The sequence below is a fragment of the Notamacropus eugenii genome, chromosome 4 (genome assembly GCF_028372415.1).
Source record: "Notamacropus eugenii isolate mMacEug1 chromosome 4, mMacEug1.pri_v2, whole genome shotgun sequence".
NCBI lineage: Eukaryota > Metazoa > Chordata > Mammalia > Diprotodontia > Macropodidae > Notamacropus > Notamacropus eugenii.
The window spans coordinates 262,418,098-262,431,575 of NC_092875.1; the positions used below are offsets into that span (position 1 = coordinate 262,418,098).

Sequence of the window (13,478 nt, forward strand, 5' to 3'; positions counted from 1 at the left end):
GTGACCCTGGAAAAGTCATTTAATTTCACAGTGACCCAGGTAACCTCTTAACACTCTAAGGGTCTCAATCTGCATTGGTCTCAATCTGCATTGGTAGAGGAAACTTCCTCATTGGAGATTCTAATACCAGGCCTAGTCCACCCCACATACTCCTCCTCATCCCTTCCTCCCACCTCAGTAGATCACCTTGGAGGGATAGTTCATGTGTGATATCAAAATTATTCCTCTTGCCTATCTACATTACCTGTGTCTTGCTTGTTTCCCCTAGAAGTCACCTGCTAAGAAGTTAACAAATGCGTTAAGCAAGTCTCTGAGTTGTGCTTCCAGCCGTGAACCTTTACACCCCATGTTTCCTGATCAGCCTGAAAAACCACTAAACCTGGCTCACATCGTGTAAGTACATGCAGGCCATAGGGAAGCTAATCACGTTCTTGGGTTCTTGGCCATCATGTCATGCACTTATATTGGTTCTAAGGGAAGTACGTATGCATTTACCAGAGTTCAGATTTCAAGTCTAAACATTTTAAAAGAAAGGCCATTTTAAAAATACCACAGCAAAGAAAACATTCTCTTTTCTCCTGACCAAACAGTCAATAATTAGAAGAAGCTGGTTCAACCATCTTAAATATGGAGGGCTTCCAGAAATTGATAAGTTAGATGAGACTTCTGATACTGAGAAACTTACAGCATTTGATATTTTAACATGTAAAGACTATTAGAATTTACATCAGCTAAAAATAAGGAGAAATGGATTCATTTGTTTGCTTTTTGGTGTTAAGTATATTCACCTCCTAGATGCTACAAACTTAGAAAATGAACTATCTATTCCTCCCCCAACCTTCTTTTCATCTCTCTCATTAGCCAGAAGTTAAATGTAGTGATGTTGCATAATGGATAGAGAGCTGACCTTGGATTCAGGAAGACCTGAATCTGTACTGACTGTGACATTTTCTAACTATGTGACCCTGCGTAAAATCATTTAACTTTTCAGTGTCCCCAGGCAACTCTCCAAAACTACTGTATATATTAACCTGAGAGACTATATCAGTGGAGTTTCTATACCAGGAACTTCTCACTCCAAAAAATAATCAACTCTAAACTGACATCAAAACTGAAAGTTATTATACCCCCTGGCTATATAACTGAGCCCAGGAGAGGACATCATGAAGGTCAGTTAAGAATCTTCATCCTTTCTGCCACCTGCCTGAGCGCAAGTGGATGACTATATTTCTGCTACAGGGGCTTAATATTTCTACATTACAATCCTCCCCCATGTCCCTGAAATCTCTTGCCCTGGTTCAGCTGCCCTGCCTTATTAAGTAAGATTACATCCTTCTCTGAAAGCTGCATTATTGGTCATTGACTGTCTCTAAAGTACCATCTCATTTCAGAGCTAACTAGTGTCAAATGACTGACGATATCTTCACAAACAAACTCAAAAACTAGGCCGTAGAGCCCCCATCCAAAGCTAGCTACATTTTTCAGTCATGTCCAACTCCTTATGACCACATTTGGGGTTTTGGCAGAGATTCTAGAATGGTTTGCCATTTCCTTCTCCAGCTTATGTTTCAGATAAACAAACTGAGGCAAAGAGGTCATGGAGCTAGTAAGCATCTAAGGCCAGATTTGAACTCAGGAACATAAGTCTTCCTGACTCCAAGCCCGGCATTTTATCCACTGAGCCACCTAACTAGCTACATTAACAATGGACAATATACAAACCAAAGAAAATTACTTTGGCAATCAGTCAAACAGGATGATACTGTCGGCTCTCTCATAAAATGAACAAACAAAAATATCTTTTTTCCAAAGCAGTTTTTTTTATTTGCTCTGATCACCTGTCTACCATAGCACACAAATGCTCAGTGCAGGATCCTGGTTGTGAGCAACTTATGCTTTCTGCTAAGAGTTGAAAGATGACTGTATTCAGTAAGAGATACAGTTAATGGTCTCTGTTATTAACATGCTGGTAATTAGTTAGCTGCTGGTAAGAATTAGGCACCTGAGAAGCTGACTCCTTTAAATCCTTAAAATCCTATACTATAGAATATGGTTATCTTTGCTTTGTCTTATTATAAATTTGTAGATCATCCCCAAGTGCTAATTCTAGGCTCATACTGAGTAGTTTTTCTACTGCTTGGGGAAAACTACCTCATGCATGCTGATTCTCAACTGTAAACTCCCAGAAGTCTCATGGTTATTAAAAAAAACAAAAAAACCCAGACTATCCTCATACAAACCCTGTCTAATTAATGAAAATCAGTAAGCTGCTAGAGAATGACCAAAAATGTAATGGAAGTTGCCCCGTGCTAACTGAATTCTACTTCTGAATCCCACAGACATTAGCTCCTTTAAGAGGTATGTCTCTCTCCTGTAGAAGTTAACATATTTCAGCAGTCCTCTACCTCATTCAGTTCTGCTAGGCACAATGAAGATAGATAGGAAATGGATAAGAAAGTTCTTGCTCTATCAGCTTTGCATTAGAACTGAATTACTGCCACATCCTAAAAACAATTTGAAGTGAGTAGCTATGAGGAAGGTGCTATTTCCCAGTATAACATATCTTCCTAGTGAGTCCACATGAGAGTACAGAATATTGTTTGTGATTCATAATAAAACATATATTAAATTATCGCAGGGAAAACATGGCCAGCTCTATTAATTACTCATATTGACTCAGAAAAACTATGTATGCCCACTAATAATATATTTTGCAGTATTTTGTCTTAGGTTTATTTTAAAGTAACACAAATTAAGCACCATCATGAGAAATATGCCCATTAATACAGAAATTTAATGATTACTTTAAAGATTTACAGGGTTTCTCAATTTGTATCAGTATGGAATACGTTTTTCTATTTTATACTTTGGTATATTTCTTCCCCCAGATACTGTTACATTGACCAGTTAAACCATCCTAATTTTTTTTGTTGTTCTTTATGCATGACTTTCTATTTTAAAATATATCTTTTTAACTGTATCAAATGATTATAGACATATAATAGCCATCTCCTGGAATGACTTATTAACCTGTTTAATTTCTTAGTGAAGCATATGTGTAGAGCTAATCAATGTTTACATTTATTACTTTTTTAAGTAATAAGTATTTTAAGGCAAAAAATAAATACAGAAATGCAATTCTCAATTATTTGTGTAATATATATGTATAGGCAAATACATGATGTTTATCTTATCTGTCTCACTGGTTGCATACATTTCTAAAGGTGATCAAATCTATTCCTGCTCCATCTTATAACATTCAGAATATTGCGATAGCTGGGAACTTAGAAATAGCTTTCAGACATCATCCATTCTCTTTGCCTTTTCATCCCAATAATGATTTATGAATTGGAATTGAAATTTGGTACTGGTCTTTTTCTAGATCCAATATCATATCTTTAAAAATAGAAAATCACTGAGAGAAACACATGTAAATTTCAGCTATGGATGTAGCTCAGGCTTGATCAATATTTAGTAAATTGGTTGGATAGACTTTTATAACTTGCTTAAAAATTTTAATGCCAACTTTTTGATGTGAATTTTGATAAATGAATGTAGCTCCCTGTAGCTCTCTAGCAATCTGAAATTTTTATAACTGCATATTAGGTCCAAGTAAAGAAACCACATCTTAGAGCATTATATGAAAATAATATTTAAACAGAAAATGTGTTTTTAAATGAGAGAATTATTGTTATTTTTCCAAAGGGACAAGTGATGGATAAGCAAATGACAGGGAAAAAAATCACTACTCTCTTTTTCCTTCCTTCCTCCTCCTCTTGTCAAGCAGAGGGCATTTAATGATCTACTCACTTACCACTTATCTACCCTCACTTACCAATATTTAAATAGTCTTCAGGAGCCAAACAACAAAGGAGTTATGATTTTTGCCTAGATGCTATATAGTTCTTGAATGTTACCATAATTAATGCTCTCTCTTCTACTTTATTTTTGCTGCCAAAGAGATACTTGGTAAGTATTTTGTTAGAATCCAGTATACTTTTTTTAAAGGCTTACAATTTTAAATAAAATGGCTACAAAACACGTAATTATGAAGTGAAATATTGGTTTTGTAGGAGTCCTAACCTGTAATTTCTACATTCATAAATAAATCATTACAGTATGTTAGCACAGGCTTCAGGTGGTTGATCACATCTTTTGACGTTGCTTCTCTGGGCATCATGAAATTGATTTAAAATCCTCAGTGTGCCATACTCAGTAAAATGATTGATTTTTTGGTTAACAAGGAAGGACTATAGTACTTAAAAATACTTAAATACTTAAAAAGGCAGTGGTGTCATTCAAGGAAGGCAGGGTGTCTAGGCAGGTCCTCCAACAGTTACTAGCCACGTGACTTTAATCAAATTATTTAACCTCTCTCAGTTCCCTCTTTTATGAAATGTTTAGTTTGGGTTAGATCATCCCCCACGGCTCCTCCAGGCTCTGACATGCTATTTGAGGAAAGGTACAATATTTGATATCATGGCCAGTCATATTACTCTGATATTTATGATGAACTTATTCTTATTTCTGGACAACAGAAGAAGGCATTAGAGGTCCATTTTATAAATTGTTACTTGCCCAGGGGAAAACAAAGGGCAATTAATCAATTAATTAATAAGCTTTTATTTCCCACCCTGTTAGGCAATGTGCTAAGTGCTGGGCATATAAAGACAAAAATGAAACAAACATTCCCTGCTTTCAAAGAGTTTACATTTCTTTGGGGAAAATGTGCATGTTTGTGTTTGTGTATACAAGTGTGTGTGTGTGTGTGTGTGTGTGTGTGTGTGTGTAGATATACATCTATATATCTATATCTATATATATATATGTACACAAGATAAAATCAGGACAGTTACATATAAGATTCTTAGGGAGAGAGAACAGGACCAAATAGAGAAGTATATGAATTGACACATTTTCATTTTTCCTAGGGATGCCCTTCTCCCAAATTTAGACTTTTTTTATTTCATTTTTTAGAAGGCTACAAAGGATGAAAGCATTTCTTTCGTTCTATTCATCTCATTTTGAACTTGGCTTTTGACAGTCCACAGTGGAAATTTTCATAATTCAGCTCAACAGCCTTTATCGGTTGCCTCCTAAATCTAAATAACTGTGCTGGATGCTAAAGGGGAGACAATGAGGAGAAAGACACAGCTTCGGTCCTCAAGGAGCTCACAATCTACAAGAAGTTTATAAAACATAAATTTAATACAAACCAGAATATGGAAGTAGAAGTGAAATACTGAGAGGATTGGAATTTATAGACTGATTATCTCCTTCTCATTTACAGAACCTGTATCCCCAGGGTAGATCCCAAGTTAGAACTTATTTTAAACATGACTAGGTAGGGTTGCTCACTTTTGACAGCGTGTCACAAAACAGAACTTAAAAATAATTTTCACTTTAAGTTATCTTCAAACAAATGAAATAAAGGATCATTTCCATTGGATTTACAGCTAGCAGGACTACCTTAGTCATATAGTCCAATCTCCTCATTTTTATGCCAAAAGAAGGCCAGCTTACCAAGGTCAGAGCTGGATCCATGTTCTTCTGTAGTGGCCACAGAACTGAAGTAGCTCAAAAGAAATGCAAGCTGCACCAATTTAGAGAATCCTCCCCCAATGTTCACATGGACTGTTTGAACCTGATCTATCATAGAGTGTTCCGAGATCATATTAGTCTAATCAATCACAGCTGGACACATTGTAAATTGACTCTAATATAATGATGTCATTTTAGTCTTCAAGAACAAAGGACAACAAAGAATTAATAGACGAGGAAACTGAGGCTCAGAAATGTTAAACAACTTGCCCAAGTTCATCCACATTGTTAAAAGCAGAGTTGAGATTCAAACTCAGTTCTACTGCTATAAAGTCTTTCTACTATACCAACAACTCTCAAAATCCTTAAGATTCTCAAGCTGTTTAGATGGAATTTTGCATCAAATATTGGAAAAAAGTAGCATTTGGTTGGATTTATGGTGATAGTGTGTGTATATACAAACACATACATTTTACGTGTGTGTGTGTATTTTTCTCGTATCCACGTTCCTTCACTGTGATAAACAAGGTCGGCCTGGTGCCACTGGGGAAATTCTTATCACAGAAGGACCAGAAAACATAACCAGTAATAATGTTTCCATGATTTAAAAATTAGAAGACTCATTTTAAATTTCACTTTCCACCAGACTCATATAAATATATCTTTATTGGTACTTGTAATACCTGACATATTATAGCAGAGTATTCTGTACTGTAAAGTTCAAGTCTGGAATTCTAGTGAAACAATGGTTAGTTAGTCAGTCAGTGGTGTCTTGGCTCTCTTGCCTCTCCATATGAGGAAATGCATTACCTACTCCAGCTGTAACCAAGGATTATCTAACATTCAATACAAAGTGAAACCAAAAAATATTCCTAGTAATAAGTAGAACTTGCTCTTAATTGAGTCCCTGAACATCAGCTTTTGATCAGAACAGAGATGAAAGGGATATAAAAGAGCGTTCTGTGAAGTATTATAATCAGGTAGGGCAAAAACAAGGTGTGAACCCTCTTGATTAATATTTAGCATCCAGTAAGTCTTTGAGAGGCAATATGGTATGCTGCATAGAGAGCCAAGACTTGGGTTCAGGTCTCACCTTTGACTTATACTGGAAAAACCACTTAATTTCTCACTGCCCCGACAACTTCCAGAGACTGTAAGTTACAGGACAATGACCTACAGAGAGGCAATCAAGGAACTATCCCAGAAATGTCTTTTAAAAAACACTGGATCCCATTGTCTCTCATCATTATTGGAACCCACCTCCCAATGATAGAATGTAAGTCCCTTGAGAGTAGGAACTGTTTCATTTTTGTTTATGTATCCCAAGCACTAACCACAGTGACCAGCACATAGTAGGGACTTAATAAATACTTGTTGATGGATTACTCATTTGGGAGAAATCTTTGATTTTAAGGATGCCTTAAACTCTAGTATGACAAGATGAGGACAAGGGTAGGTGCTCAAAGAGTGGAGGAGCCATCAGTGGGAGAGGGCTCTCATCATGACCTGGAGAAATAAGGTAAGAATGAAGACCAAAGCTTTAGGATATGACCAGAGTCATAGGATAACAGAACAGAAAGGTCATCTAGTTCAGATCTCTCATTTTTCAGATGAGAAATCTGAGGCATGACTTGTCACCCAGGTAGAAAGAAGTAGAGATGGGTTTCAATCATTTCCAAATTCCAGCATTCTTTCCATAACAAGACATTGCCTATGTTGGGGCCTGGGTAGGAATACCTAACAAAGCTTGTTCTGTTCTCTTAGGTCATGCTTCTCCTTCCAAGTGGAAGAAGATTAGAAGATTCTAGAACCCTCTAGAAGTCAGCAAAGCCCTCTCCCTTTTTTCAATAGCCATGATCATAGATAGTTCTGTATCAGTATTTTCTCCTCTACTGGGAAAAGTGAGAGGAATGAAATATACAAAGCTCTAAGAGGCAAAAGTGAGAATAATTGGCTTACTGATGAAGGATCTCTTTCATTTTTCTCCTGGGGTCTAAGTTGGGATTTTGTTCTCATAGGAGAATATTCACCTCTTTCACATAAAAGTACTATAGAAGTTAATTAGAAAATATCAAACTTTGCATGTAGTCAGTTTATATTGGATGGGAGACAATCATGACCATTTTTTTAGTGAAAGAGATGAAAGGGGGTGGTTATTTTATGAAGACTTTTCTTTTTGTAGGCCTCCCAGACCTGTAACCAGCATGAATGACACACTCTTCTCCCACTCTGTTCCCTCCTCAGGAAGTCCTTTCATAACCAGAAGGTAAGTTCAAATGCTATTATAAAATGTCACCTCTTTGGTAAATGAGTCTTGGGTCTCTGGTGGGGAAAATGTTCTACTTTGAACCATTTAGTGTAAATGCTGGTTGAAAGCTAATTTTGGAATGTAACTAGTCTTAATTTCATTCATTATACACTTAAGGAAGGCAGTTTACTTATTGAATTAATGTTATTTCTAAAAACCTAAATTTACATTTGACCCACAGTAAGGAAGTAGGTTTGTTCAAATCCCACTTCTAATATACACTTCTATCAAAGAGAATGCAAAGTGAAAACCTCAGCTAAATTGCACTTTCTGATATCTAACCTGAAGTTCAAGAAGTTCATATAAGCCGAAGAATTGCATTGGTTTTTGGAGATACTTGGATTTGTTGTGCATGGTCCAAAAAAAGTCTCATCATCAAAAACATCAACTGACAAAAACATCCTTCTTGGCAAACATTACTGTATTCAGAGCAAGGGGTTGAATCAGTATCTGAGAGGTGTCATTTCCATGGCAGTTTAATGTGTTAAAAACAAGAAAAATGTGTGGAAATTTGTTTCAACTTCCATGTATTAATTTCCTCATGATTTAAGGGCAGGAATAATTGATACCTCTGAGTTAGTTATGCATTAGAAATGTCAAGAGGAACCCTATGCTGTTTTGTCAACAAAAATATCAAATAGGCCCAATTATGGTATGAAAATTTGTTGTTTTAAATACAAAGAGCACAGTCTAAGAAAGCGAAAACAGAAATAAGGAATTGCCTACACAATCTCAAATAACTCCAAAAAGAAGTTGCAATGATCACACGTACCACAAAACAATCACAAACCCTTTTACTAAGAGCTAAGTCAGTTTCTGAGCTACTCACTTTAATGTAGTGTTTCAGCATTTACTAATGAGGGCTTGAAGACAGAGAAGCAAACTACCCGCTGTTATTCTCCTTGTTGATTCATTCCTGTCCTCAAACAGACATCGGAAGTGACCAGAGATAAAGACATTCTTTATGTTTGTAATTAAAGGAGTAAAAAGAATATGGCTGTATGTTTCAATGATAGAAATGAAGAATCATAATATAAGAATGTTACAGAAATTATACTAGCTTATTCAACAGAAACAAAATATTTCACTTGACTGTTACCCAAGAACCATCAGCCAATTCAATTGCTTCTTCAAAAATGAAGTTATGAATTATCAGACCCAGTCAGAGGACAATGCAGAGACTTGTTTTTTCATTATGGTCTGGGAAGATTCCAGTTAATGTTCAGAAATGCATTAGGGTCTTCGTTTGACTTCTAGGATGCAGTGCGTTCTGCAAATGCTCAACCAGAAACTGACTCCATCCTTATTTCAGGTCATTTTATATCATTTCAGCTTGGACGGTGCTTATGGTGAATGCGTCTAGATGGATAACATGACTTCCTCCACCCTAAAATATTCCTAGGATACTCTGAGCTGCTCTGGTTCCTCCAGGGTGCCTGATGCCCAGTAATTCAAAATGGTGGCAATTGTTTTCATTTGTTTCCTTTTTTAGGTTCTTTGGAATGTTTCCTTAGAACCCCAGAGTTGTTTTAAATGATTATGCCAGATCCTGTGGCAGTCTTGGTTTGCCTCTGGTGTCTGTTGCCAAAGGTCCTGTCTAATAAAGCCGTGTCCACTGAATGTCTTTCTGCTCTAACTGGGGCTGGGCTGTGTCAATGGACAATTTTAATGAGGTCTCATTGTTTGAATCATTCAGGTTACTTGAGGGTGATGAGCATTCTCTCATAAAGCTGTATGTAAATCAGCTTCACAACAACTCACGGTCAGTATGTGCGCACTAAATCCCTAACTACCGTAGTTCACTAGCTAAACTATCATTAGTCCTACTCAATTACTAAAAATGCTTTGGCAGGATGCCTCAGTGCGGATAGAGGACTTCTGTGGTTTTAATGAAATTCCTATTAAACATCCAACCAGTCCTGAACTTTCAGAACACTTGCCCCCTTTTTTCCTCCTTTAACACAGTTATTTCATATGATTTTGCACGTTTGTGTTTCTCTCCAATGCTGACAGATACTCTAGATTCTCTTTTTGGTATCAAGCCTCTGGTTTTATATAGCTTGCTTGATATGACCAACAAGGCCTCCTGGTAGACCCAGATGGTGCTTTCTAAGACATCCTTAGTGGGAGAGGTGCTATGAACATTCATTCATAAGCAACAAGGCTGCAAGTAGCCTGAGCCTTTCTTTGTTGGGAAAGAAAAGAGCTGGGGATTGAAGCTGCTATGTATGCTCCTTTGAGGAGAGAAAGCCACATCCAGGTCTTTTTCTTTACTGAAGTGACTGCGGAGGCTGGGCAGGGCTGAAGCAGTGTCACCATACCCATGTCCATACCAAGATGTATTTCATGTTGATCATGGAATGATTTCAAACATTAGCATGAAGGTAGCTCAGCCCATTTCCCCATTATCTTACCTTCAGTGTTCATCATGGAGAATATGGACACAAGCATCTAATACTGTTTTCATCCAATCAGATTAGTGAGTTCTCTGGCTCCTGAAATGCATTTACCGGTAATGTTACTGTTATGACTATCTTTGGGGCTTTCCTCCCCCCATTCTTTGATTCTTCTAGATGATATGCTACCTGATAATTCAAGAAAACTCTGACCAGTGGGTTTGCAAAGGACATTCGGAAGGTAACTCAATTTGACAGACATCCTTTTCCTCTGCATCCGTTGCTTTTACCTGGAATTTTCAGTTACCTTTATCTCCTAAAACAACTCTTTATCTCTTTAAGAACTAGTATTGAAAAGAAAGTAGAGAGAATGAAAAATAGAAATCTTGACCTGAGCACTTCTTGCTAGAAGCTCTTTGGCAGCTACCAATCTGAGGTTCTTTGCAGTTACAGTTTGAGCTTCAAAAAAGCATTAGAATATTTGGATTTTTCCAGTTTCTAGCAATTTCCCTAATATAGATTTAGAAGCATATAGTTCTTATCACCATTACTGGTCCCTCACACACTTTTTCAAACCATGTTTTGACAACTTATCCCATACCTAAAGGACAGAAAGTAATCTCAAAGTCTTACTCTTGAGTTTTTGTGTGTTTGTTCTAGTGAAAAAAAGCAAATTAGGAGATGATATTAAAGAAGCCCTAATCTTTGGGTTTGATCCTCATTGGCTCCACTATTTTCTGGGACCACTGGACCCAAACTATAGCCAGCTCTTTTGCAAATGCACACCATTATTCAAGAATGTATATAAATCAACGGGAAGCTATCAGTCTTGCCTCAATATATTCCCTGTGGATAGTGAGTCAGCAACATTACCCTTGGGTACAAAAGGCATCATATTGTTAGAGGATCAACGGATCATAGATTTATAACTGAAAAGACCTTAGAAACCATTAAGTCTAAATGCCTTCATCTTAAAGGTTAGGAAACTGCAGCAGAAGGAGTGACCTGCCCAGGGTTATGCAATAAGTGTGTTAAAGCAGCATTTGAGCCCAGGTCTTCCTGACTCCAAGGTCAGTGCTCCAACCACTTCATCATGATACTTGCAGCTCATCATTATCATCACTTCAGCAGTTGTCTTGTGGCTCAGCCAGTTTCACAATACTACACATACCCCTTTGCAATAAGCACCTCAGAGCATCTTTCTTCATCTTCTTATTTAATTAGCGTGACTTTCTTGTACTTATATGAATGACATCATGTTGGTATGGGCTGAAGCCAATTCCTATTCACCTTCCAATTCTTTGGAGTTAAAGCATCCTCAGTTGTTTTCAGCTTTCTGCCTTGGCCAGATGTAATGCTGAGTTGGGGTTTTTTTGCCTCCAGTGTAAAATGCTTCACTTACAGGCTCTATTTGTGTTTCTTTACCATGCTTGTCACTAAGCAAGAGGTCAGTTTTGCATTTACTCATTGTGAAGCCAGGCCTTACCACTCTGCCAACTACACAGCAAATGTCTTATGATTCACAAAACTTGAATATGATTAACATACTAAAGACTCTCTTCTTTGCTACCTCCAGATCTCAGTTAGTAAAAACCACACATTTTCACTTCAACAACAGTGCATCTGTCACTATGGTGCAATCAAGGAAAATACAGACTTACCTGCAAGGACTTCTCTAAATCTGAAATAACCTATTGAGAAAGCTATTCAGTTCTCTAAGTATTTGCATTTTACACGAGAATTCTCCCCCATCATAACTTGGGCCTTCTGTCTTGACTGTGCTAAAATGGTAACTGTTCATTTCCACTAAGAGGCAGCTAGTTAGCACAGTGGATAAAGCACTGGCCTGAAGTCAGAAATGTTCATCTTCCTGAGTTCTAATCTGGCCTCAGACTCCTATTATCTGTGTGACTTAAGCTTTTTTGTCTCAGTTTCCTCATCTGTAAAATGAGCTAGAGAAGGAAATGGCAGAGCACTCCAGTATCTTTGCCAAGAAAACCCCAGATGGGGTCACGAAAAGTTGGATGCTACTGAAAAACGAGTGAACAACAACATTCCCATTAAAACCCCGATCCACTGGTATTTCATGTGAGGTCCTATAAATTCAGCTTTCCCCACTGAAACTAGGCTTTTTCCTCCTAAATTATTTCTTCAGGTTTAAAGCTTTTATTTCAACAAAATAATTTTATTTCAACAAAATGATATAATTCTGAGTCAGCATCTAAAATCAACTTCGAATTTTCCCACTCTTATATTCACTTTACACACTGTCTTCAGCATATAGTATGAATTGTCTGAGTTAATACAGTCATTGCAGACAAATTGTTATTGTAAGGTGCACCAGAGCAATGTGAATATGTTAAAATTTTAACTTAAAATCGAGAGAAAAAATATTTAATTCCAGCTAGTGCCTGTATTAAAATTTTAACAAACAATTAAAACCACAAGTCCCCTATCTTCCTTGCATAGCTAACATCCATTTCTTAGCTTCAGATGCTTTAGTTGTAAGCTAGAACTTTCATGTGAAGGAGCAGCTAGGTGGCACTGTGGATAGAGTGCTGGGCCTAGAGTCAGGAAGACCCTTCTTCCTGAGTTCAGATCTGGCCTCAGATATTTACTGGCAGTGTAACTCTGGACAAGTCATGTAACCTCAGTTTCTTTATCAGTAAAATGAGCTGTAGAAGGAAATGGCAAACCACTCTACTTTCTCTGCCAAGAAAACCCCAAATGGGGTCATGGAGAGTCAGAAACAACTGAAAAATGAACCACAAAAAGAACTTTCATGTGCACCGACAAATTATTTCTTGGTAATATGACTATTAGTAATAATAATAATTCATTAGATTCTGCAGTTATGCCACACATAAATTTTGCATTTCTAGCCTACTATGGAGTCAAGATACCACTGGTGTTAGGCTGAATTAATATGAGCTGGTTTCCCACTGTTAACTCTAACAATATTTAATACATGATGATTTATTTGTGGCAAGCATTTTTAAATTTATCATTCAAAAGACTAAGGACAGAAAGTAGAAGGGGGCAGCAAAAACCTTAAGAAGAAGTATTGTTAGAAATCAAAAAAAAATTTTTCAATAAACTTTCTTCTCTGTAGATAAAATGCATTGGTATGTTATCATACTACACAGTTTTCATTTTGTTTAAATTAATCTGATGACATCAGGGTCTGAGTACACATATGCATGTTTTGTACCTGAGTAAGCACAAATTTCATT

At 36.9% G+C, this 13,478-nt stretch overlaps 1 protein-coding gene across 21 annotated transcripts in view; it reads left to right on the forward strand.

Annotated features, from left to right (window-relative positions):
• Positions 1-13,478, forward strand: part of DTNA (dystrobrevin alpha) — a 464,017-nt gene that overhangs the window by 369,534 nt on the left and 81,005 nt on the right. For 15 of the 21 annotated variants that reach the window (XM_072604522.1, XM_072604523.1, XM_072604524.1 and 12 more), the window contains 3 exons: positions 269-393; positions 7,724-7,807; positions 9,546-9,611. In XM_072604522.1, coding sequence (XP_072460623.1) covers positions 269-393; positions 7,724-7,807; positions 9,546-9,611 — 275 coding nt within the window. Of the gene's footprint in view, positions 1-268; positions 394-7,723; positions 7,808-9,181; positions 9,519-9,545; positions 9,612-13,478 lie in introns of those variants that run through there. The other 6 variants (XM_072604534.1, XM_072604530.1, XM_072604535.1 and 3 more) reach the window with 2 other exon arrangements.